At 34.3% G+C, this 27,394-nt stretch overlaps 1 protein-coding gene across 1 annotated transcript in view; it reads right to left on the reverse strand.

The window, feature by feature from the left end:
* The window catches only part of LOC149801160 (intermembrane lipid transfer protein VPS13A-like), a 354,720-nt gene that overhangs the window by 53,194 nt on the left and 274,132 nt on the right, over positions 1 to 27,394 (reverse strand). The window contains exons 68-72 of the mRNA XM_089956772.1: positions 26,397 to 26,444; positions 18,652 to 18,888; positions 11,413 to 11,547; positions 10,204 to 10,355; positions 5,722 to 5,827 (exon numbers count right to left, since the gene is read on the reverse strand). Coding sequence (XP_089812898.1) covers positions 5,722 to 5,827; positions 10,204 to 10,355; positions 11,413 to 11,547; positions 18,652 to 18,888; positions 26,397 to 26,444 — 678 coding nt within the window. The remainder of the gene's footprint in view (positions 1 to 5,721; positions 5,828 to 10,203; positions 10,356 to 11,412; positions 11,548 to 18,651; positions 18,889 to 26,396; positions 26,445 to 27,394) is intronic.

Genomic DNA, 27,394 nt, shown 5'->3' on the forward strand with positions numbered 1-27,394 from the left:
ATTGTTTGTCATTTCTGATAAGCGCATTTTCACTTCTGCTCAGATTGACAATGACGCTGCACACCTCGAAAAATTTCATTATCATTGTGCACTTTTCCTTCAATGTGTCCCTGGCATTTACAACCCAGTCCAATACAGTCTATTTGCTGGCTGTCTTGATCCATCCATTGCTGCTTTCATCAGATGATTTTAATGCATTTGTATTATCCCTGATGTATTCCGTCCAGCTGCAATGGAGGTAGCTCTTGACAGGTTTATAAATGCTCGCGTCAAGAAGTTGCAACTTGGATGTGCAGCCTCCTGCCGCAATTGTTTCTTCACGTCATCAGTGATGTGAACCCGGAACGAGTTCATAACTAATAGTGATCGCTTTCTTCTGGTGAATGGCAAATAAATTCCTTCAATCCATCGCAGCATTAGCGTTTCATCCATCCATGCTTTCTCTTGAACTGCGATAATCCACCCTTTTCGTGCCTTCATCTCTAGATGTCTCTTTCCCTTGAAAATAATCATTGGGGGTAATACATTGCCTGAATCTGCAATGGGTAAAATGACAATAATGTGTCTCTTCTCCACTCCAGTTGTATGAATCAGAATGCTTTTCATTCCTTCTTTGTCCATCATTTTCCATGGCACAAGATCAAAGTACATCAGTGTCCCATCCATGTTAATAATAAACTTATCAGCAAACTCGTCCTCCTCACGTCTATCCATCACAAACTTGTGGAACAAATCAATCTTTTCTTCTAAATCTTTGGGTAAACGTTGGGCAAGAGAGGTCCTGCTTCTGAGCACAAACCAATGTCTTTTCATGAAACTCTCTCCCAAGAACGACTGGCATGGAAAAATTTGCTCTCTGGAAATTCTGTTGAGACAAGCTCCCTGGCATATATATATATATATATATTACCTCAACACTGACTGGAATTTGTAAGTCACGCTGAGTGAGCACCCATTGAGCTTTCTTATCATCCATAGCTTGTCCATATGAAATGGGTCATCCACACTTAAGCAAATGTCCGTTCAAGTTCAGATCTGCAGAAAAGTAAATTTTCATCCAGGTACTCACCATGGATTTTGGAATCTTGAATTTTTCTGCTGTAGGTCCAATTCCCAGAAGTTTTGCATTGTTAAAGATATAGTTCTTTTGCTTTAATGTATAATGTTTAGAGTGACCATGTACAGAATCGGGTGGAGCACTCTTGGGTTCAAGATAATCAGACTCGTCATCTAGAGCAGCTTTCTTCATAGGTATTTCTTTTTGTGATGCATCTTCAGAATCGTTAAGTCAAGGTCGCTTCTGTGGACAGCCTAATGGCCTCTTTAGAGATGATTTTGGCAAGGGAGAGTCCCTCCAGGAACTAGGCAGTGCCTCCTCGCTTGTTGCATAATGTATGACAAACTTATCCATCAAAATTATTACAGTACTAACAGTATTATGTTTCACAACGACAGCTATCCAGTATATAAACTTTTGATAATGGTGGGTATTTTATTTATACTTGTATTTTAATAGCTTGATTCGGCTAACAAAAATATGATTGGCTGTCAGTGTATACATTGTTACTCATGAAACCACTTCACACAGGTGTGATAGTTCTGGCTTTGATTAGAAACCATGACCCCTGCTTTATATCATTAAACAATGATTCAGAGAGTCGGTATGGATCAGTAAAACAAAACAAACTCCTTATCACTAAGGCATTATATACAAAGGTTTAAACATAGTTATTGTTCTATGGGTAATAAACCTCTTTGTAGATGATAAATATTGATTGTGGGTGCTAAATGTTCAGTACATTGTGTGCTCTTTTCGTGAAATCCAGATGGCTGCCTTTTATCTCCAAACACACCTGTCAAAAACATCCCACAAGTTATATTATTAACAATTGTCACCTAGACACCTTGAAATCTCCAACTTGCATCAAAACAATCTTTAAGCAGTTGATTGTTTTGAGTTGGCAAGCTCTGCTCATTTTGAAGCTTATAACCCTTGGCTAGGTGGGAAAAAAAAGAAGAGAGAACCGCAACAAAAAGATCACCTTTATTTTAAAAAATACCAACATATTAATCACACTGACTTATATCCTGCAACTTGCTTGTTATTTTTACCCTTCCTAGGCATGCATAAACACTCACACCATATGGACCTCACACCCTTGGTGCTCTAAGATTAGCCATCATACATGTACCGGTATTTCTACTCTTGATACTAAAATGTTTCTGTCATAAATATTTTAAGAATTATAATTCCAAAATCTTTTTATTTAGTTTGTATTAATATCTTAATTACACAGAAATTAAGCTTGCATGCATTTGTAATGTAGAATTTAATGATCACTGATTAGCAGAGGGTTAAACTGTGGATTGCAAGATTGCTAATATGGTGGTTCTTTTGGAAAATACGCACACAATCATGGTTCTAATACAAGTATGGCTGTGTTTTCTGGTGGATGGACATATATCAAATAGACAAAATAGGCAAGTAATGACTGTTTTTCATTCATTATCCTTTCCATGGTGTTAGACAAAATACTTGTTTTACTTCATGGCAGCACGTCGTCATATGAGCTATTGGTAACTTTGTTACGGACATGGGGGGAATAAATCTATCTTCACCTGTATGTTTTCAGACACCTAATTAAAGAATTTAATATGTATTTGGATGACAAACAAAAGAGATTATTTGTTGCAGTCCGAAAACATACGATAAATACGGTATGCCAAATTTATTTTTTCCCTTGACAATATGGGCATGCTAGAGAAAAAGGCTTTAAGTGTCTCTTGGGGTAACTAAATAGAGAAATATATATGAAACAAAGAAGGTCTACCTTTCATTCAAAACTGCAAAGATCAATTATCTCAAAATGTGTATAAGATTTTACATAGTAATAATAATAATAATAATATCGGTAATAATACTAATAATGATAATAATAATATCGTTATACAAATAGTTTAATCCAATTAAATACAACTAATCTCCCTTGCGGTTCATCTCTTACATTCTAAAATAAAAATTCTCTATTTGTATATATTCTCTATATAGTTTTATATTTTTAAATCATAATTTTTCAACGCATGTTTAAATTCAGCTTGTGAACTAAAAATGCTTCAACATTGCTAAAATTCATCATTTTGCCAAGTCCCCATTCTGACAAATGTATGACAAATGACAAATACACTCATATCAAGATCTCAGTACACTAAAGTTTTCTTTCTCTGGAAAAATGCAAAGAAAATCAGATTGGCTAAACATTTTTAAAATCATCTCAAACATCTGATACACAATTTTGCTTCTAAAGGGAATTCACTCTGTGCTACATTTGAATCCTATAGTAGCCACCACAATGAGCTAGATATCTGCACCCTCCCGCACATGCTACATGGAAAAGATGAGTTCCCACCAAAATAAGCATTTCTAGATTCTAAGTAATACAACTTTTCAAATGTTCACCTTTTACTAAAAATTTCACCTTTGTGCAAAATAAGCAACTGTAGAGAGGAAACTATGCAATAAGGGAGTAAAACAAGGTATATCCTTTACTGAACTTTACTTTTATAAACAAGGTATATCCTTTACTGAACTTTACTTTTATAAACAAGGTATATGCTTTACTGAACAAACCTTAGATAATTTGGTTCAAAAGGAAATGTGGTCAACTGCAAAACAATACCCAAGATACGGTTTTAACAAGAGATTGCAAACCTGGTTAAGAGTCACCCAATGCTGTTTACTGTATAAGTCACTTATTGTACATGTCATTAACAACAGACAACCGTTTCCATGCGTCTCTAATTTTTACAGCTTTATCCACATTTGATCACACAACATTATTATTTCTATAATACTGAGCTAAGACACTCTGTCGAATTTGATCAAATTATGTTAATCAGTAACTAAAAAGTTAGTTAAAGTTTTATCTTTTTTAGTGAAAGTGGAATTATTTGATGGTAGATAGGCATAATAAGAATAAACCTGATGCTTTCTGTTAAGTTTGGTGAAACTTTGTTGAGACATTTTCATCTTAAGTTGTTTAAAGTCATTCTATTTTTAGTAATGGTGGCCATATTGAAAGCTGTATCAACAGCATTTGTACAAATTTTATCCCCTCTATGACAGGATTCTTTCTGGGCAATTTACATTTTAAAAGATGTCATTGAAAGGTTTCTTATTTATGGTAACAGCATGGTAGATAAGCATCATCTATACATTTTTAAAGCACTCTATGCCAGATGCTTTTAGTAAAACTTCATCAAACTTTGCAGAGAAGTTTTTCATCTGAAGTTGTTTAAATGTCTTTCTATTTTTAGTAATGGTTGCCATATTTACTGGTGGATCAGCTTCATTTGTATAAATGTAAAACTCATCTATGCAGGGTATAGTTTCTGCGAAATTTGGCTTCTTTAAAAGTCATTAATGGTTTTTCTGTTTAAAGTAATAGCAGCCACATTTGATTGTGAATCAGCATCATCTGTACAAATTTGAAAGCCCTCTATATGAGGATGACCTCTATATGAGAATAACCTCTATATGAGGATGACCTCTATATGAGGATGACCTCTATATGAGAATAACCTCTATATAAGGATGACCTCTATATGAGGATGACCTCTATATAAGGATGACCTCTATATGAGGATGACCACTCTATGAGGATGACCTCTATATGAGGATGACCTCTATATGAGAATAACCTCTATATAAGGATGACCTGTATATGAGGATGACCTCTATATGAGGATGACCTCTATATGAGAATAACCTCTATATAAGGATGACCTCTATATGAGGATGACCTCTATATGAGGATGACCACTATCAAATTTGATTAAATTCTGCTGGGTCATTTAGAGGTTTTTCTATTTTCAATAATGTCTCCTCTTTTTGACGGCGGAACAGTAATTTCTACAAAGATGGAAGGTCTTTATGTCAAGATGCTGTCTGTGGAATTTGATCTGATTCTGTTTTTGTAGAAGAAAAGTAGTGGCAATATTCGATGGCAGACTAGTATCTGAAAGACCTTATAACAGGATGCACTGAACCGAGTCTAGCTGAATTATTTTGCCATTTAGAAGAAGCAGCTGGTGATGGACATGGGACAATAAGCAAAGTGCCACACCATAAGTCTAGTCAGCCTTACACCCAGATAAGCTTTATTTACCCCTATACATGGACAAAGGTGTTGATGGAGGGACCTGGGTAACACTATATGCCCCTACCATTGTGATAAGGAGGCATAAAACCACCAAAATAAAACAAAATATTTGCCTCTTGCTCAATAATTCATCAAATAATAAATTACACATACAGGAAAAATTTGGTCTGTATGGTGATTAAAAGTTGAGAGATGCATCTATTTCTAGTGATACCTTATATATTCATTTAAAAGCCGAGTCCAACTGCCAACAACATAGATCCTGATCTACTATCACATAATGCACCAGCAGATCAGGGTATGTTTTATTTTTTCTACTTATTACTCCTAACAAACTGTAGAAACCCAGGGTCTGTGCAATTTGCTGTTGAACTTCAGTAATTAGTGAGTAAATTCAGATAAAAACTTGCAGGACTTTTTACTCTAGTGACTTTTTACATAATTGCAGAATAAATTCAAAGGTAACAATTGTCATTCAAACCATAATATCAAATGTTTTGACAAAGAGTTAGTAGGAAGATTTGATACTGACATCCAAGTAATATGAGGAATATGACATTACCTGACTGTAATTGGCTGGCATAAGATTAGAGAAGACATCATACATGGACATTAAAAATCCCTTGTCCACCCTGATGTTGAATTCCTGCATCAGCAACTTAATGTACCTAAAAGAAAAAAGTGATTAATGATAAAGAGTTCACATTTTTTTAAAATCTGAAAGCAGTGGAAACAAAAATCACAAAGCTTATGATGAGGTTATCACACAGTATGCATTCTTGATATGAAAAATTAATAAATAACATGTATTGCCTGTAATTCCATAACTTTGTGTCATGGAGGATGACCAAAGATTGGATGTCAGATGTCATTGGATGTCATTCAGGACACACCACAGATTGGATGTCAGATGTCATTTGGATGCCATTCAGGACACACCACAGATTGGATGTCAGATGTCATTGGATGTCATTCAGGACACACCACAGATTGGATGTCAGATGTCATTTGGATGCCATTCAGGACACACCATAAAATGGATGTCAGATGTCATTGGATTCATTCAGGACACACCACAGATTGGATGTCAGATGTCATTGGATGTCATTCAGGACACACCACAAACTGGATGTCAGATGTCATTGGATGTCATTCAGGACACACCACTGATTGGATGTCAGATGTCATTTGGATGTCATTCAGGACACACACAAAATTGGATGTCAGATGTCACTGGATGTCATTCAGGACACACCACAGATTGGATGTCAGATGTCATTGGATGTCATTCAGGACACACCACTGATTGGATGTCAGATGTCATTTGGATGTCATTTAGGACACACAAAATTGGATGTCAGATGTCACTGGATATCATTCAGGACACACCACAAACTGGAAGTCAGATGTCATTCAGGATACACCACAGATTGGCTGTCAGATGTCACTGGATGTCATTCAGGACACACCACAGATTGGATGTCAGATGTCATTGGATGTCATTCAGGACACACCACAGATTGGATGTCAGATGTCATTGGATGTCATTCAGGACACACCACAGATTGGCTGTCAGATGTCACTGGATGTCATTCAGGACAAACCATACGAAATCTTTTGGTGTCAATATCACCATCTGTCTAGGAAGGGTAGTGATTTTCAAGCTGGCCACTGAAGTGGCAATAGTTGAGGTCAAATCAACACCATGTCAATATGACTGTCCATTCAGAAGTAGTGATAAAAAGATTTTTAAGATGGCTATAGTGATCATACTGTATGTCAGATTAGAACCATTTTCATTTAGGACCAAGCAGAGATCATTAGAAATTGTTTAGGGAAAATCCCATGCTGATATCATGTTCCAAGACATTCAAGATAGCTGCTGTGGTAGTCAAGCTTGATGTCCAAGTGACACATTATTTTCATTTAAGACCAACTAGACATTATAGAAGTCATCTGGTGAAAACACCATGTTGGCATGACCTTCCATTTATGAGGAGTAGCTTTAAAAAAAATTCAAAATGGCCATTGTGGTGGCCATATTGGATGTCTGAACAATCAATCAGGATCATGTAGATTATGAGATGAATGTGAGCATGTGTAAAGTTTCATGGCAATCCTTGAAGTAGGTTAGGATAGAGTAGTGATAACAAACTTATGCTAATGAATTGGTGGATAGATGATTGATGATGGACAACTGATGCACAACTGGCCATTCCATAAACTCTTCTGGTCCAAAAATCCATTCCTTTTTTATCTGCCAACCTTTGGTGGAGGTGAAATACAAAAGAGACCAACCAAAATATTATTTTGGCAGAAACACTTGCAAAGAATTTTCACTCTTTGTTTTGTTTCACTATTACTGTGCTTTTTTTAAGATGTTTTTAAAGGAATATAAAGTAGCTCCTATCATTTTTGGTCAATTCATATCAAAATGCTGAAGCATGCACTTTATCCCCTATCTGCTACGATATATTACAAAATGTTCAAATATGTTGGAAATCAAAGTTTAAGTGTCTGCAAAGTGAGTAGCAATGACACTGAGTATGCATTGTGTATTTCATGCAAAGTGAGTAGCAATGACACTGAGTATGCATTGTGTGTTTCATGCAAAGTGAGTAGCAATGACACTGAGTATGCATTGTGTATTTCATGCAAAGTGAGGAGCAATGACACTGAGTATGCATTGTGTGTTTCATGCAAAGTGAGTAGCAATGACACTGAGTATGCATTGTGTGTTTCATGCAAAGTGAGTAGCAATGACACTGAGTATGCATTGTGTGTTTCATGCAAAGTGAGTAGCAATGACACTGAGTATGCATTGTGTGTTTCATGCAAAGTGAGTAGCAATGACACTGAGTATGCATTGTGTGTTTCATGCAAAGTGAGTAGCAATGACACTGAGTATGCATTGTGTGTTTCATGCAAAGTGAGTAGCAATGACACTGAGTATGCATTGTGTTTCATGCAAAGTGAGTAGCAATGACACTGAGTATGCATTGTGTGTTTCATGCAAAGTGAGTAGCAATGACACTGAGTATGCATTGTGTGTTTCATGCAAAGTGAGTAGCAATGACACTGAGTATGCATTGTGTGTTTCATGCAAAGTGAGTAGCAATGACACTGAGTATGCATTGTGTGTTTCATGCAAAGTGAGTAGCAATGACACTGAGTATGCATTGTGTGTTTCATGCAAAGTGAGTAGCAATGACACTGAGTATGCATTGTGTGTTTCATGCATAGTGAGTAGCAATGACACTGAGTATGCATTGTGTTTCATGCAAAGTGAGTAGCAATGACACTGAGTATGCATTGTGTTTCATGCAAAGTGAGTAGCAATGACACTGAGTATGCATTGTGTGTTTCATGCAAAGTGAATTTAACTCGCTAACTCAGCATACAAATTTTATGTATCATGAGATTGTACCCTGCTTCTGAGCTCTGAACCATCAAAATCATCCACATGCAGATGTAGATCAACAATGATTTTAAATAATGTCGACTTTCTACCTGCTTTACAGTGGGAAAAGTTAATTTTTGAAAGCCCCAAAAAACTCAAAAAGTAGGATAAGTTTCAGATTTAGAGTAAAAAGCGACCAGGACATGGAAATGATGTGTGCACTTTGCAAAATAAGTTCACTTTTTACCCTTCAGCACATACATGATCATAAAAGCCCATTCAAAACAATCTCTTGAATTCAGCTACACATTCGACATCTTTTGGAAGCAGATCTATTTGGTTGTTTTCAGAAGTAAACCAAAACTGCATTTGCTACCTACATTGCATGCGAAAATTACAAGAATTTCTGGGTTTAATGAGTTAAGTCAGTATATGGGGGAAGAAATGATATCACCATGCTGCATTCATTGCCCAATCACTTTTGGCAAGGTAATAAATGCACCCTAAATACAGGTAATAAATGCACCCTAAATACAGGTAATAAATGTACCCTAAATACAGGTAATAAATGCACCCTAAATACAGGTAATAAATGTACCCTAAATACAGGTAATAAATGTACCCTAAATACAGGTAATAAATGCACCCTAAATACAGGTAATAAATGCACCCTAAATACAGGTAATAAATGTACCCTAAATACAGGTAATAAATGTACCCTAAATACAGGTAATAAATGTACCCTAAATACAGGTAATAAATGCACCCTAAATACAGGTAATAAATGCACCCTAAATACAGGTAATAAATGCACCCTAAAAACAGGTAATAAATGTACCCTAAATACAGGTAATAAATGTACCCTAAATACAGGTAATAAATGTACCCTAAATACAGGTAATAAATGCACCCTAAATACAGGTAATAAATGCACCCTAAATACAGGTAATAAATGTACCCTAAATACAGGTAATAAATGTACCCTAAATACAGGTAATAAATGCACCCTAAATACAGGTAATAAATGTACCCTAAATACAGGTAATAAATGTACCCTAAATACAGGTAATAAATGTACCCTAAATACAGGTAATAAATGCACCCTAAATACAGGTGACTGCTTATTTTAATTGATCTCTATTGTAGCAGCAACTTGTGACAAAGAAATAAAAATGGCCTCTTTAAATGCACATTAAAAGTTCAGAAGCATTGCTTGAAAACATGAATAAACAAGCATGTTGGAGAATTATCTAAAAACAAATGTCAATCACCAATTTGTTTTAGTGAGATAAAATGTAAATTGTAAATATATTTCCAAAAATGAAAATCAAGAATATAAAACACAGCATAAATGGAGATATTTCTAATAATGTTTAAAATATATTTTTCATTACTATTGGTATGTATAAAATGTAGAAAATCTTGACTAGTAGAAAAATGAGAGACAAGTCAACAAAATGGAACAAATACTGGAGACTCCAGCAAATAAAAAGATATACCATGTATGTGTTAAACACATGTGACTTCTTACTTAGTACACACTTTAAAGCTAGAGTGACTGTAGTAAGATCAATTTGGCCAAAAAGAGCATGTATCATGAACCATAATAAAAAGCTGATTGCATTAAGATTTGTGTTATCTAACCTGAAGGTGTCCACGTTGTTTTCAGGCACTGTCCGTCTCATAAAGCAGAATTCAAGGAAGGGTTTATGTCCCTTCTTCTTCACAATGTAGGCTGGAACTGGACTGGGGTATAACACTGTTGGGAAGTAAGCATCAGAAAGCTGATTGTCTATCTGCAGTAATTGGAAAGATAAAAAATAAACATTATTATTACAATTATTATTATTATGAATTCGGATGACAAAATGATTGTTCTGTGAATATACCAACACATACAAAATATTACAACTACATGATGAGCATCTGAGGTTTCTGCCTACATATAATAAAACCAAGATTGAACTTTTATCAGCAAATAAGGACTGAATTTAATGGATACTCAGTACAAAAATCCATTATGTCTTGCAAAATGCTTTCACTTTAACTCTGACATAAAAGTTACACTGGTAGCTGAAATTTATTTTCACGCAAGAAATATCAATTTTAAGTTAAGTAAGATTTATGTTTGTACCCTGCTGACAAAACAAGTCTCAGTCCAGTAAAGTAAAACAACAGCTTGCAAAATTCATTTCATGTATAAATGCAAGTAGAATAAACAATATAGACCCTGATCTGTGTATGCATTATTAATTAAACAGCAGAATATATGCAGCATTGACCCTGATCTAAAATATATGCCCCCACCCTCTGCAGTTTAAAACATTCATTCTTCAAGTACAAATGCAAGTAGAATGAACAATATAAACCCTAATCTGTCAGTGCATTATCAGTTAAACAGAAGAACACCTGCAACATTGACTCTGATCTTTTGCTGCAGCATTATGCAACAAAGTATCTTATTGTTGTTTGCAGCCAAGGTTTGCATTATACGAGTACTAAGATCTAATTTGTGACCTTATGAGCCAATTTAATTAAAGCTTAATACCATGAACAGAAGACTATACATTTTTGGTACATTGTGTACATATCATCTCGAACACATTGTCCTCATGCTGATGTAATTTACCAAAAAATTCTCACTGCACAATTTGCCCCAATTCTAAATTAGTGTTATGTAATCTGTGAGGATCATTTACCTAATTGTCATTAAGAAACAATTTTATGGATTGTGACCAAACTATTTTTGGATTTAATGTCTTGTACATTTTGGTAAAATGTGTTCATGTTTTACCTGTTAAAAGGAGAGATGGTCAGAGCAAAGAAAGGAGGAGAGGGAAGTGAGACTGTTACCTGAATCCTGTGTATTTTAGCCTGGAAGGAGACATGATGTTTGGACTGCCTGTAGGAGAACCACATCCCAGGATTGTAGGTCCTCCTAAGATCCCCGATGTAAGGCCGCAACATCTTCATCTGATCAAGATCCACCTACAAGACATAGGCAAGAGTTTTTTGGAATATCGGGTGATATTTGGCTTGCAAAAACTCAAACTTCTACTCAAGATGCAACTATTCAAAATCAGGTACAATACTTCAAAATTTACAGAATTATTATACACTAATCCCCCTCTTGAATGGCACCCCCCGACTAGTTGCCACCTGCTTCTTACGGCCAGAATCCCTTGGCACCAACGAGTTTGTGTTCAAAAGTACCCCTCAAGAATGACCTCATCTCTAACACGACCAGCGGACAGCATAATAGTACAAAAATGTAAAATGTTCCCCTCACAAGCGGCCACTTTTATTTCAAATGTGTCCAGAACCGACGATTGATTCATATCGTAATGACCTTATTTAAAGAGGGTAACACAATTAGCTAAAAACCGATCTACCTTGAGGCCCTCATACAAAGGAATTTATTTATTTAAGCTGCATCTCTGAAGCCACTGGATATATTGGGTTTGGAAGAAGGAAATAGAGTGGGCATTTCTAATCTCAACTGGAATACTATTCCAGAGCAGAGTTCCAGAGTATTGGAAACTTTTTTTAAATAACTCGTTATTTGGTTTGGGAATTTTATACTGTTTGGTAGACATGGATTACAGGTGGGGAGTATTACCAGGTAGCCTATACTGGAATAGTGATTGTAAATATTCAGGAGCACTATTATGAGATATCCTGTACATTAATTTGGCTTTTCTCAAACAGATTCGGTCTTTAATAGGTAATATTTTTAACCTACCAGCTAAACTTTCCTTGCTTTCTTTCTTTATTGATATTAGCCCAAATGCTCTTTTTTGAAGATGTGCCAGCTTTGCTATGTTTTTATCATTTGAATTACCCCATACTGTACTAAAGTAGTCCAAATCAGGTTGTATGTAACTGTTATAAAATAGTCTTCTGTGCCTTTCAGGGAGAAAATGTCTTATCCTACTGAGAATCCATGAACTTGAATTGACTTTTTTACTGATATGTTTGATATGTTCAGTCCATGATAGGGGGCCCCATGTGGCCGAGTGGTCTAAAGCGCTCACTGTTATGGATCACTGCCATCTCACCTCTGTCTGCGTGGGTTCGAGTCCAAGGCTCGGCTAGCATGGGTACGTGGGAAAGCCTGCCAGTAGCTTCTCGTGGGTCGGTGGTTCTTTCCTGGGTTTTCCAGGGTTCTTCCTCCACCAGTTATACTGGCCGCCATGTATAGCCTATCTTGTGCTGAAAAATGGCGTTAAACCCTAGAACAACAACAACAACAACAGTCCATGATAGGTTATTATCTACCAGAACACCAAGTAGTCTATCATGACTGACCATTTGCAGATTTGTATCCTTCTATGTCAGACATAGTTCATCACTATCAAGATTTGTCCTTCTTTGCCGTGTTAAGATAAGTAATATTTTAGTTTTACCAGTATTTACCACCGTGCCATTACATGTACACCAGTTTTCCAGTTTGTTTAGTGCATTCTGTAAAGAAATTTCGAGCTCAATGCTTTGTGTTTTGGATGTCTGACAATGTTGTGTCATCTGCATAGAGATCTGTAGATGATATTGAGTCTCTTAGTAAAAGTGGTAAGTCATTAATAAATAAAATGAATAGTAACGGACCTAGAATTGAGCCTTGTGGTACTCCATATCTAATTGTTTCAGGTTCAGACAGAACATCATTTATGTAAACATGTTGTGTTCTCTCATTTAAGTATGAAGTAAACCATCTAATTGTTCTTTCATCACACTGGTAGATTTTCAGTTTCTTCAAAAGGATTTCATAATCAACCATGTCAAAAGCTTTCCTGAAATCTACAAATACAGTTCCTATTATTCTACCTTGGTCAAGTGCTTGAAGCCATTTATCAGTTAGGGAGATCAAGGCAGTCTCACAGGAATGGTTCTGTCTAAAGCCTGATTGATTAGGGTGTAACAGCAAGTGTTTGGTTAAATATGACATGAATGAGTCATGGACATGTTTTTCAATCAATTTTGACAAGTTTGGTAGTGTTGAGATTGGTCAATAGTTATCAGCATCATCCTTAGAACCAGATTTGTGAATAGGAGTTACTTTTGCAGTTTTCCATATTTTGGGGACAGATGAGGTTGCAATACTTAAATTAATTATGAATGTTATGCTATCCACAATAGCAGAGGCAGAAGATTTAATGAGTCGCGGACCAATCTGATCAAGTCCTGTAGCTTTCTTGGTATCAAGTTCACTGAGATATTTTTTAACAACGTTTTTTGACACTGGTGGGATAGAGAAACATACCTCCTTAGGGATTTTGCTGCTGCAGAACTTTTTCATTTCATTAAAGTTGTTTTTTATCACTGGTTCTTTTAACTTTTACTGGTAATGTTGATGAAAAAATCATTGAAAACATTTGCAATGTCAGTTTCATCAGTGACTATGGTGTCATTTAACAGAAGTGAGTTAATTTTATTTGTGTTTTTTGTGCGTTCCTCCAGTGAGTTCATTGAAGACTTTCCGAATGGAGTTTGTGTTGCTCATTTTGTTTTCAAGCAACGATTGATAATAAGTTTTGTTAGCTTTTTTAATCATACTTGTTATTTTATTTCTCCACACTTTATATTGTGCATGGTTTTCCATAGCCTTGAATTTGTCTCGTGTTTTCATAGCATCTAGGATTTCAGTAGTAAGCCAATTAGGTTGAATTTCAGTCTTTACTCAATGTACTTTCAGTGGTGCATGCTTAGATACTACATCCATGAATAAGTCAGTTCACACCCTCATGGCTTCATCTGTGTCATCCAAATTTTGGATCAATTTCCATGGAACTTTATATAGGTCATTGAGAAATTGTTCTTCATTAAAATTTTTGAACGATCTGTAAGTGATCGTTTTATGTGTATTTTTCTTATTTTTCTTGCATTTAACCTTTCTTGTACAAAAATGTAGGATAGTGGTCACTAAGACCAACATTCGGTACATTAACACAAGCCACATTGTCTGGTAGGTTGGTATAAATGTGATCAATAAGAGTGCTCGATTTTTCGTGATATAAGGTAAGTAATCAGATTATCTCTACTGTCAATACTTGTCTCCCAATGTCAAGATTCCATTACTGAAAGGAGTGTTGACTAAAGTACATGTAACGTTAAGATAATTATCTATAAAAGCCAATGTTTACTGGAAATGGGCTCAACAATGTTATGACATGTTTTAGGTTTCACATGTCTGTTGAGTTCTTCTCTTTGATGATTACAACCAGACGTAATTTTTAAGATCATAACATGGTCAGCATAGGCTAAAAATAGATTTTGTGCATTAACACACATACACACAGAAATTAAACTTGAACAGAACAGGGTACCAGACAAAGACAAAAAAATAATGTGACATTTATCACTTCCTTTACGAAGAAGGCATTTCATCCACTCTACAAAAGTTTTGTCTGCATAATTAAATCGCATACAGTTAGCAACATCTGAATAAATCATTACCAAACATTAACATGTCATCACGTAAATGGAGACATATTATTTTAGAAGAAAGTCAGTTATTCTACTCGATGACATTGGGTGGAGTGGGGAAGGGGGCTTGCCGAACAATTGTATGAAGAAAAGACTCAAATAAAGCAATTTTATGTTGAAAAGATTCAAATAAACGTTTCACATCTAAAGAGATTATTCAACAGCAGTGAGAAAATGAAGCCAATGGAAAGAGAATTATGTATGTACCAAGAATTAAATGATGTTTTTGAATGGTTTTGCAATGTGCGTGACAACAATACCTGCTCACATATCATGCTTACATCAAGAATAAGAACTATTAATGTATATTCAGTTGAAATAAGTATATTATTTTAACAAGAAGAACCTTTTAATAATTAATGTTACTTTTAAATGAAGATATTAAATGCTTTAAAGTATGTACCTTTCTTACTATGTACATTAAATATACTTCTCACAAAAAATTTAGTCCCCCTCTAGAAAGGCCACCCATCTTATAAGGCCACTTTTGCGGTGCAGAAGGGGAGGCCATATTAGAGTGGGACCACTGTATATGATACAAGCAGCTGGAGTTGGAAATTTAATTTCCATTTCTTAAATAACCTAAGAGATATTTTATCTTTAAGCTTAATTAATTTTATCTTTAAGTTATGAATTAATTTTATCTTTAAGTTTTGAATTTATTTTATCTTTAAGTTTTGAATTTTATTTTATCTTTAAGTTTTGAATTTATTTTATCTTTAAGTTCTGAATAAATTTTATCTTTAAGTTTTGAATTTATTTTATCTTTAAGTTTTGAATTTATTTTATCTTTAAGTTTTGAATTTATTTTATCTTCAAGTTTTGAATTTATTTTATCTTTAAGTTCTGAATAAATTTTATCTTTAAGTTTTGAATTTATTTTATCTTTAAGTTTTGAATAAATTTTATCTTTAAGTTTTGAATTTATTTTATCTTCAAGTTTTGAATTTATTTTATCTTTAAGTTTAATTAATTTATCTTTAAGTTTTGAATTAATTTTATCTTTAAGTTTTGAATTTATTTTATCTTTAAGTTTTGAATTTATTTTATCTTTAAGTTCTGAATAAATTTTATCTTTAAGTTTTGAATTTATTTTATCTTTAAGTTTTGAATTTATTTTATCTTCAAGTTTTGAATTTATTTTATCTTTAAGTTCTGAATAAATTTTATCTTTAAGTTTTGAATTTATTTTACCTTTAAGTTTTGAATTTATTTTATCTATAAGTTTTGAATTTATTTTATCTTTAAGTTTTGAATAAATTTTATCTTTAAGTTTTGAATTTATTTTATCTTCAAGTTTTGAATTTATTTTATCTTCAAGTTTTGAATTTATTTTATCTTTAAGTTCTGAATAAATTTTATCTTTAAGTTTTGAATTTATTTTATCTTTAAGTTTTGAATTTATTTTATCTTTAAGTTTTGAATTTATTTTATCTTCAAGTTTTGAATTTATTTTATATTTAAGTTTTGAATTTATTTTATCTTTAAGTTTTGAATTTATTTTATCTTCAAGTTCTGAATAAATTTTATCTTTAAGTTTTGAATTTATTTTATCTTTAAGTTTTGAATTTATTTTATCTTTAAGTTCTGAATAAATTTTTTTCTTCAAGTTTTGAATTAATTATGGGTTCTGTTTAAAATGTTTTATGAGTTCAAAACCTGTCCTGGGGTTCATTCAACATTCCAAGAAACAGACTCAGACTTTCATTTCATACTTTCTAATCAATTCAGGGTCTTTGTGTTTTAAGTTTAATGAATTTGAATACTGATAAAAAGAAGCTCCCAAAAGGCAACATTCAAACTAATAATAGCAGTTTGACTCATGGATAACAATGAGACACTATTTTTGAAGCCTTTTCAAACCAATTTGTTCGCAAAGATAGGTCATTCCAATCATTTAAGTTTTTCTACTGTGGTAAATAGTTTTCAGATTTCCACAATGTAATCAGGAGCCACAATATTGTAACGAACATTTTCATTATAATTCTTCTAACACTGTGACTACTATTAATTACAAATTGGTCTGGCACAGAACAGGTAAAACAATGGTGCATAACAGGTAGAACAAGGGCTTAGAATAGATAGAACAATGGCTTAGAATAGGTAGAACAATGGCTTAGAACAGGTAAAACAATGGCACAGAATAGGTAGAACAATGCCTTAGAACAGGTAGAACAATTGCTTAGAAAAGGTAGAACAATGCCTTAGAATAGGAAGAACTATGTCTTAGAACATGTAGAACAATGGCTTAGAATAGATAGAACAACTGCTTAGAATATATAGAACAATGGCTTAGAATATGTAGAACAATGGCTTAGAATATATAGAACAATGGCTTAGACTAGATAGAACAATGGCTAAGAACAGGTAGAACAATGCCTTAGAACAGGTAGAACAATGGCTTAGAATAGGTAGAACAATGGCTTAGAACAGGTAGAACAATGGCTTAGACTAGATAGAACAATGGCTTAGAACAGGTAGAACAATGGCTTAGAACAAGCAGAACAATGGCTTAGAACAGGTAGAACAATGGTTTAGAATAGATAGAACAATGGTTTAGAACAGGTAGATTAATGGCTTAGAACAGGTAGAACAATGGCTCAGAACAGGTAGAACAATGGCTTAGAATAGGTAGAACAATGGCTTAGAACAGGTAGAACAACGGATTAGAATAGGTAGAACAATGGCTCAGAATAGATAGAACAATGGCTTTGAACAGGTAGAACAATGGCTTAGAACAGGTAAAACAATGGATTAGAACAGGTAGAACATTGCCTTAGAACAGGTAGAACAATGGTTTATAAGAGGTAGAACAATTGCTTAGAACAGGTAGAACAATGGCTTAGAATAGGTAGAACAATGGCTTAGAACAGGTAGAACAATGGCTTAGAACAGGTGGAACAATGGATTAGAATAGCTAGAAAAATGGCTAAGAACAGGTAGAACAATGGCTAAGAATGGGTAGAACAAGGGCTTAGAACAGGTAGAACAATGGCTCAGAACAGGTAGAACATTGCCTTACAACAGGTAGAAAAATGGATTAGAATAGGTAGAACAATGGCTTAGAATAGGTAGAACAATTCCTTAGAACAGATAGAGCAATGCCTTAGAACAGGTAGAACAATAGCTTAAGGTAGAACAATGGCTTAGAACAGGTACAACATTGGCTTAGAATAGGTAGAACAACAGCTTATTATTTTTCTAACAGGAAACTATTTTTCGTCTCTGTGAACAATGCATAGAAAGAACCATGTATTTGTCAACAAAAAAAATGTCTCTTTTAAGTTCACGTCACCAACAGCAATTTTTTTTATGTAATATTAACAATCAGGAATCAAGTGCTATCATAATGAGTCAACATGGCACAATCAGCATAAATGAACTATTTCACTAAATAACCACCTATTTTCAATACTGCTCTTTTTTTACATAATAATAATAATAATAATGAAATTAGACTAGACACCAAATGCAAGAAATTTAACAATAAATAATGTGGTACTAAAAGAAAAACACATTCCTGCTTTATACCTTCTGTCTTAATAAACTATCAGCAAAACTAAAATCTCTTTAAAAATTCAAACCATATAGTCTGGTTATTAGACTAACCTCCACCTGTTCCTGCAGACTGGTCTTAGTCTGTAAGTTCCTCCACTGGTCCTCCAGCCATGTCTGTAGCTCAATATTCAACAACTTCCAGCGATTATTCACCTCTACCTCCCATGCTGCCGGCATACTTGTCATGCTCAGCAATGCCACTTCTTCATATGCCCCATTTATCACAGACACAGTCAACCCATCAAGGGAGACAAATAATACTAATGTTGCCTGCTCTGCCTCATTCATCTAAAAAATAAATGTCTTTCTGTATTCACAACATTTCTATATAAAAAATCAGAAACTATAACATTTTATCCCCGATATAACTTGTGTATAGTCGCATTGTTAGCAAGAAAATAGCGATAAGGAAGATAGAACATTATATCTGTCCAAATTAGCTGGTATTATGTAAAAGGAGTTATATTCAACAATTCAGAGTACTCTTTAAATGACTTATTTTTGGTGATAGTGCAGTCTTGAAGTTTGATCTCTGGTTCTGATATGTGCAACAGTTACAGTATTTGCCCCTCCTAATTATCTCCACTTAGACTGTGCTCCCCATCTAGAAGACTGCTCTGATCACTAAAATAGGAGCCACTGTCAGTAATTCATCATAAATAAACATCAATTAGATATGTTCAGTGTAATTGGACAAAAATGTATACCAAAATATAAGCAAAGCAGTGTAAGTCAGAAAGATGAGGATACATGGACATTAGAAAAGTATTCCAAAATACTATTGAAGACACACTGTGTGGAAAATGGGGTCAGTATTCGCAAAGCTTTTTAACTTGAGTGTACACTCAAATGTGAAATTACCTGTCATAATTCCTGTATTTTGTACAAATGAAACAGAAAAACTTTTCTAATTTTAAGTTCTGTTGTTTAAAAACAATGAATACTGAGCACATAATCTGCATGACAAATGTATACACTAATGCTAATTACTCTGATGTAGATAAAACAGTTTGAACCTTTTCAATGACTTTTAGTTCAAATATATAGCACTTGTAAATCTACATTCCAATATCGTCATTGGTCCAAATGAAATAAAATTTTAGGATTTGATTTAAAAAGATGCAAGCTAAAACAGTATGCTCAATTTTATTTTGAAAGCCTTAAAATACAAAAATGCATATGCAAATAAGATAGGCAGAACTATCAACCTATTCAGTTGATCAATACCTTTGTTGGTGTTGTAGTTGTTGTTGTAGGGTTTAACGCCATTTTTCAGTACAATATAAAGGCTATACATGGCAGCCAGTACAAATGATGGAGGAAGCTTTCTCACATACCCACATTGGCTGAACATGAGACTCGAACCCATGCAGACAGAGGTGATATGGCAATGATCTGAAATGGTGCTTTAGATCACTCAGCCATTTGGGGCCCACAATACCTTTGTGTTGCACCAATGTAACTTAGCTTTTATGGTCTTTATTCGTTTGCCAACAATAAAGTGACAGTGATAAAGAAACAAAATACTGCACAAAAGTTTGCAATTTCCTTTCTTTCAGTTCCAATATAAACACATTTTGTTTAAATTGCCTTAGGGTTTTTGCAAAACTCCAAATTTATTTACCAAGTTTAAGAATTTGTGGTAGAACTGGCAATTTTTAAGCTTCTTCTTAATTTAAAATTTGTGAAATTTCTTTACACATTATACAAATGTTTCCCAGCACTATCAAATATTAACATTTTATATCTGGGAGCAAGCAAGTCCAATTTTTTGAGACCTTCTCACTCCCTTGTAGATAGATCTGCAGTTACAGAATAATTATACCAATATAAACAGGATTGTAATGTTTCAGGAAACTCGGACAAGGAAGAAGATACAATGGGTAACCTAGTGCTGATGGCAAAACAATTGACATGTTTCATTAGTTTCATGCAGCATTCCTGTCATAAAACTGGAAGTTGACAAAAGTATTAATAACTTAAATAGATCTACTTTTGCTACAAACTTGCTTATAAGCTGAGTCCAACTGCAAACAATATTGTCCCTGATCTGTCATTGCAGAATGCATTGGGATATCATGGTCTATATTGCTTTTTCTATTGAATACTCCTAGCAAACTGCACAGACCCAGATCATCCAGTGTATTTTGTGATGGATCATCTGGGTCTGTGCAGTTGGACTTGATGTATAAGCAAGTACAAGTAGTGCCATGAAGATTGCTATAATAATCTGCATTTAGAAAATGTTTGGTTGGATGTACAGTTAAATATGTAATGATGTAATAAAAAGATAAACGTGCCATGAATTCTTATCATCAAAAACGCGTGCAGTGAAATTAAGGAGTGTGCATTCTAGAGTAAAAGCATGTAGACTTCTTGTCATAACCTCACAGCCACGTACAGGTGGCTGGTCTTAGAAATTTTACGATTTTTCAAAGCATGCAACTAAACAGTAAGATCCAAGCTATCAATTGTTTGGTACTGGGCAGAAAAGGCATGAAAATATAGCTCAGACATTCATAGTCCATCCATCGCTTTGTGTCCACTGATATTTATTTCAGTCTATCCATATTGCTTTGAGTAAACTGACCTTTATTTAAGCCTTTGAAATTCTATCACAGTAAGAAATGACAGATATTGAAGAAAATGAAGAAAAAAATCCTTTGCTGATATATATCATAGGCAAGGTTGGCAACATAGTTTTTAGGTGTTGAGAATAGTCTCCCTTTCTTATTTACATATGACCAATTTCACAATAATACATCAAAACAAATTAACAAGGTTTCTTTTAATTTTCAGTATTAAATTTACAGATCTGTGAATAAAGAGACACCATTGTTTATAACTTTTATAAAACATTTAGAACTTAAATACTAATGGACTATACTGCAGCATATGACATGACACATGACCTTGACTTCGGAAATGGTGTCACATTGATATTTCTCAACTGTGATTCATATACAGATAACTTTGGAACTACTTTCTTTACGGTTGTGCTGCCATGGTGTATAGATGATCAGTGTTCATTCTCTAAGGCCAGGTATTTGTAAAAATATTTTAAAAGGCACTGAAAAGTTGATGGATATTTATAATGCACCCCACCCACCTAGAAACTCCATTGCCAACATTGCCTTATATATATGTGTGTGTGTGTGTGTGTGTGTGTGAATTTGTTCCCTCAAATATTCTGACATTCCTTACTACAGTGATACATTTTAAAAGGCCTGTGGTTGGATGAAACACTTACATTCACTTGCATGCCAATCTTCCTCTAATCCTTGAAAACCATAGCAATGAATAAATTACATAATAGATTTGATGACCCCCCCATTACTGTAAACAAGAGAGATTACTGTTGAATCAAAGAAAATTACAAACTTTTCAGAATTTTCAATTTATAACAGACAATAACTAGACACCTGATGTCATTGTGCCTAATTGTGTCCCAAAATTTGTGGCATCTGATAAATTGGAATAAAACAAAGCAATGAAACTTGGGACTTTTATTGTATATTTTCCATACATGTCATAGAGCTAACATTGGAACAGATGAAATAAAATCTTACACAAATACACACACCATAGCCTTCATTATGGTTACATGATTCCATAGAGACTGCTAACACTTGCTGAAAATATTTGTAAGCACAATCTCCAAAAATTTGAAACTCAAATTAGATTTACATGTATTTATAGGAATTGTGCAAAGGTACATGAGAAAGCTTGATCAAAGAAAACAATTATAAAGTAAACATACACTAAAACAGTTGACTTAAATAGTAAAATAAATGTATGTAGGATGTGGGTGCAATAACTTGCACAATCATACAGCAGGAGGAAAAGCATGGGTAAACATATTCAACCAAGCATTCACATTTATTGAGGATTCTCCAAAATTCAAGTCAAAAATGATACAACCAAAATGTCTGTATGAAATACAAGCATTCTCCCAAACAAGTTTAAAAACCTAACTAAATGCTAACTCTTTATGTCTTTTATTCTTTCTGCCATCATAAATAATTTAGTTTTCATGGTTAATTGTATTTGCTTCGATACTAAACAAAGTTTTCACTTAGACTTTGCCTGGATGAGAAGCACCAGTGATAACAGAATTTCTGTAAATGCAGGACAGGTCAACAAAAAGTGGATTACTTCTGACCACCAAAAGGTCAACTGACTGCAGAAAAAATGTTTAAACATACTAGTTATTACAATGGGAACAAAACTCCTGAAAGAGAAACCACCAAAACTATAATTACATGTACATAAATGTATACACTCATGTATAAGTCTGAGCCAACTTAAAATGCATAGACCCAAATCTGCTGAATGTGAAGCCTGGCAGATCTGAGTCTATGTAGTTTGTTAGAACTAATAAGTGGAACACAGACCCTGATCTAATGGTACATTATGTAATGGCAGATCTGGGTCTATGCACTTTGTCAGAAGTAATCAGTAGAACACAGACCCTGATCCTGTTGTACATTATGTAATGGCAGATCTGGGTCTATGTACTTTGTCAGAAGTAATCAGTAGAACACAGACCCTGATCTAGTGGTACATTATGTAATGGCAGATCTGGGTCTATGTACTTTGTCAGAAGTAATCAGTAGGACACAGACCCTGATCTAGTGGTACATACATGATGGCAGATCAGGGCCTATGTTTCACATGACATGTAAGTACATATTTTAACCATCTTCTATAAAAATGTGAGGGCAATATCAATCAATGATATGGACAGGTGATACAAAGTATAAACTACCAATCTCGCCTGTCAGTAGTGTGCATCAAACTGGGACCAGCATCAAACCAGATCTACCATCAAATCATCATGTGCCAGCAAGGTTTACACTGTCTATCTGAAGCCATAAGCAGAACTAAGAGTGCTGACCCTCAACTGGCCCTGTATTATCCAACCGCAGATCTAGGTCTATGGTGTATACAGTTAGGTGCATAATTTTCATGACTGTTTTATTTATAGGATTCTATTATGGAAACCATCTGTACCTCTTCCTCAACAACTTACACCCAGATAACTCACAAACCCACTCACAATGTGGACTCAGGTGTGGATACAATGTGGACTCAGGTGTGGATATTATTTGTTTACCCAGAAAATACCAAAAAGAACTGGCCCCTATTTGAAGAAGATTGTGAAGAAAATTATGATCAAATCTGGTAAGTGAAATGTGAAGGGCAAATTTCTGGTGATCTATGAAGAACACATTAGTGAGACCAGAGAACAATTAATTAGATTTATGGGGACAGGTGCATATCAAATCGCCATACTGCCATGATCGATCATGTCTTTTTGAGGGGAGAATTTCATTCTTAATTAAGCATTTGTTTGTACAGCAGCCGGACAGACTATTAGGGACATGGTAAACTTTGATTTCATGGTAAAACTGTCACAAATTGAGAATTTCCAGTAACCCATAGTCACAATGTAGAAGGTCAAGTCGACCCTGACTTTGGCACCTCTGGAAAAAGGCGGCAAATATATTTGATTCTGATTGGTTAGGCCAAATAAGGGGTGTGTTTCCCACACTAAATTTCCTAGTTTTAATATTGCCACATCAAAAATTTTAATCAGTCTAAGCTTTTCTGCATGAGAAAACAAGAGGACTACGAGAGAATCTGGAAGAAATTCTCTCATAAAACTGTTGTTGAGAAAAACCGACGAACAAAGTTGGCGGTAGAAGCAAGGAATGCTGAAAGCTAAAAAGGGAGAAAATAGCTCCTACGACGCATGGTGCAACATATTAATTCTGCGACGTATGGTACGACGTGTTAATTCTGAGACGTATCCTGTGATGTATCTGTGAATCTACGTGCTATGCACAGAGTGAGGACCGAAAGAGACAAGACTGACAGAATCAAAGGAACAGCTACAGTGGAAGTGGAGTGAACGAAGAAACAGGTTATGCAATTGTATAAGGCACTGACTTTGATTGTTCACTTGATTATATGATGAACTAAATCTATCAGTAAACAGATCGGCTACTTTATTTAAATATACTTGTGTTTTTTTTCTTTCTGTAATTCGGTGAAAATTTTATATCTAAAATCAGAGTATATTCCTGATGTACTGAATTCTCACAGTTGTTTTATGTAATTGATTAAATTGTTTATTTACATGTACGGGGGCTCGTGTTTGTTTTTTCTATATATATCTGCTCAGATCTCTATCTATTCCACTTGTAAGTTTCACCACTTATATTGATATTTACTCGAACCGGGCAATAATATCAAGGACGGTCAACCTCTAGATAACAAAAACCAAATTAAGCCTGACACCAGCACCTTACATGAAACTTTGATATATTGCTTGTTTTATCATCAAAAACAGCAATTTGTGCCCAGACATTTGAATCAGCATCACAAAATTCACTTTATCAATAAGTCATATATTTTGCTAAATTCCCCCCCCCATCTCAGTACATTGTAAATAACAATATTAAATTATATTTCGATCCATAAAGATACCAGTAATGCCTACAGGTGGCAGCACTTTAAAAAATAAATGCCAATTAAGTAAGTTTTGTGAAGTGAAAATTGTGCTTTAATTCTATCCTCTAATTCAGTTTCATTGTAATTATCACAAATGTGATATGCACCCTTGTATTCAAAATGTGAAAAGTGCGGACTGCCAGTATTTGTGAGAACCTAAGTACCAATCGTGTTTTGATCTCCTATTTGTGGAAGTGTCTCTTGTATAACAAACACTTAAAAGTTGATATACTTTTTATTATGACATTAAGTACGTCTTTTGTATCAAATCAAAATGAGGGGGTGGAATATAAAGACAAGTTTAAAAGCATGCAAATTCCAAAGTTTGAAATGAACTTAAAATTCCTGAATTGACACTTTGAGGTTTGTTTAAGGATGAGCAGAAATTTCACTATTACTTGCAATGAAATCACTGCATCAGTATTTTACTAACTGAACAATACAACACTTAATTTAATTTCAACACTGATGGCTTTCGTTTCACGAATTAAATGTTTTGTTATGAATCAGCAATAACACAAATATATCAATGTTAACATGCAAAAGTAGTTATGTAACACAAGGTTTTTGAACATGTACATGAAAGTGTGATGATATCTCTTGGGTTTTTAATGATATTTCAAAGGTTGGTTATGTTGAAAATAAAATGTGAACAACTTCATTAGAAAAGCATTTTGCTGACAATTATTCCAACGTTTTGACATTGTTAATGTCCAGCTGAGATGGCATCACCAGCTTAACGTTTCAGAGGTCCCTACGTAACTTGCACGCTCACTTATACTGCAGTCTGTATTTGGACCTAATTGAGTGCAAGTTAATGAGGGAGAGGTCTTTTAGTATTCCAAAGCTTACCTGTATGTAACCTTTCATAGGTAAAGTTTGCATTTGATAAGACAATAAATACATATGGTATATATTTGTTGATAAGTCAAACTGCAAGCAAGAAAAACCCTGATCTGCCACAGCATGACATGCCTGCATATCTGGGTCTATGCTGTTTGTTCTACTGATGATTCCTAACAAACTGCACATACCCAGATCTACCAGCACATCATGCAATGGCAGATCTGAGTCACTGCAGTTTCCTGTTTCAATTGTTTTATAAGTGAGTAAATACAATATAAATATTCAAATTAAGATTGGTCACTTGACCTCTAATAGAAAATATTTCAGCAAGACATATCCCAAAATTTTCTGAATTGACCTAATTTTGGAGGATCCTTTAGATGTACAGGTAAATTAGCATGGCAGTTATGATAGTAGAGAGTTTGCACTATTACCTTCATCAGCCCTCGCTCATGTGGTATATCAATGCCTTGAGCATGTGCCTGATGCAAAAATACAGTTCAGAAAGATTATATCACAAAACAGGAGAATGAGGGAGATGACGTATGCTTTATTGCGTGCAATTCTGCACAAAAGTGGTAACTGATCAACAGAATTCTACAAAATGTCATAAAAATTAAAATTTTATAAATTTTATGAAAAGTTTTTACCATTATTACAGGTAACTTATATTTACTGTCCTGATTTGAGTTCTTAAAGAATTACACAAAATTGTTTTGGATTGTTAAATTCCCTCCTGCCACTAACCATTTAAGAGTGGTCCAAAGGTGACATAAAATGGATAATGAAAAGAACCACATGATATTTTACAAACCTCAAGATTAAAATTTTCAAACTTTCTGTGCATTTCAATTTCCATACATGCGCGCACATAAGTTGGGTCCAACTAAAAACAACATCAATCCTGATCAACCATTGTATATTATGCTGGTAGATCAGGGCTATATTTATTTGTTCTACTGAATAGTCCAAGCAAACTGCATAGACCCAAATCTGCCAGCATGTTATGTAACAGCAGATCTGAGTCTGTGGAGTTTGCAGGTGGATCAGTATGAGTATATACAGTAGTCCTATGTATAACTATGTAAAATCTAAATAATAACCCTGTATCTTTGTTTTCAATTAGTGATAGTTATATGCACAGACAAAGTAAAACGCATCGCAAAACAACTACAATCAAACCTGTCCTGCGGCTGTAGACAGGACTGACTGTACTTTTAAAGCTTCAGATTTTAGTGCAGGCTTATCTAAAGATAAACAAAAAATGTAAAATATGTAGATGGGAAAGACAGTAACAGAATGAGATACTGTACATTGATAAATGGTCACACTTAATCAAATTTAAAAATGGTCACACTTAATCAAATTTAAAAATGGTCACACTTAATCAAATTTAAAAATGGTAACACTTAACCAAATTTAAAAATGGTCA

This window comes from Sinohyriopsis cumingii, chromosome 4 (genome assembly GCF_028554795.1).
Source record: "Sinohyriopsis cumingii isolate HCF-2022 chromosome 4, ASM2855479v2, whole genome shotgun sequence".
Lineage (NCBI taxonomy): Eukaryota > Metazoa > Mollusca > Bivalvia > Unionida > Unionidae > Sinohyriopsis > Sinohyriopsis cumingii.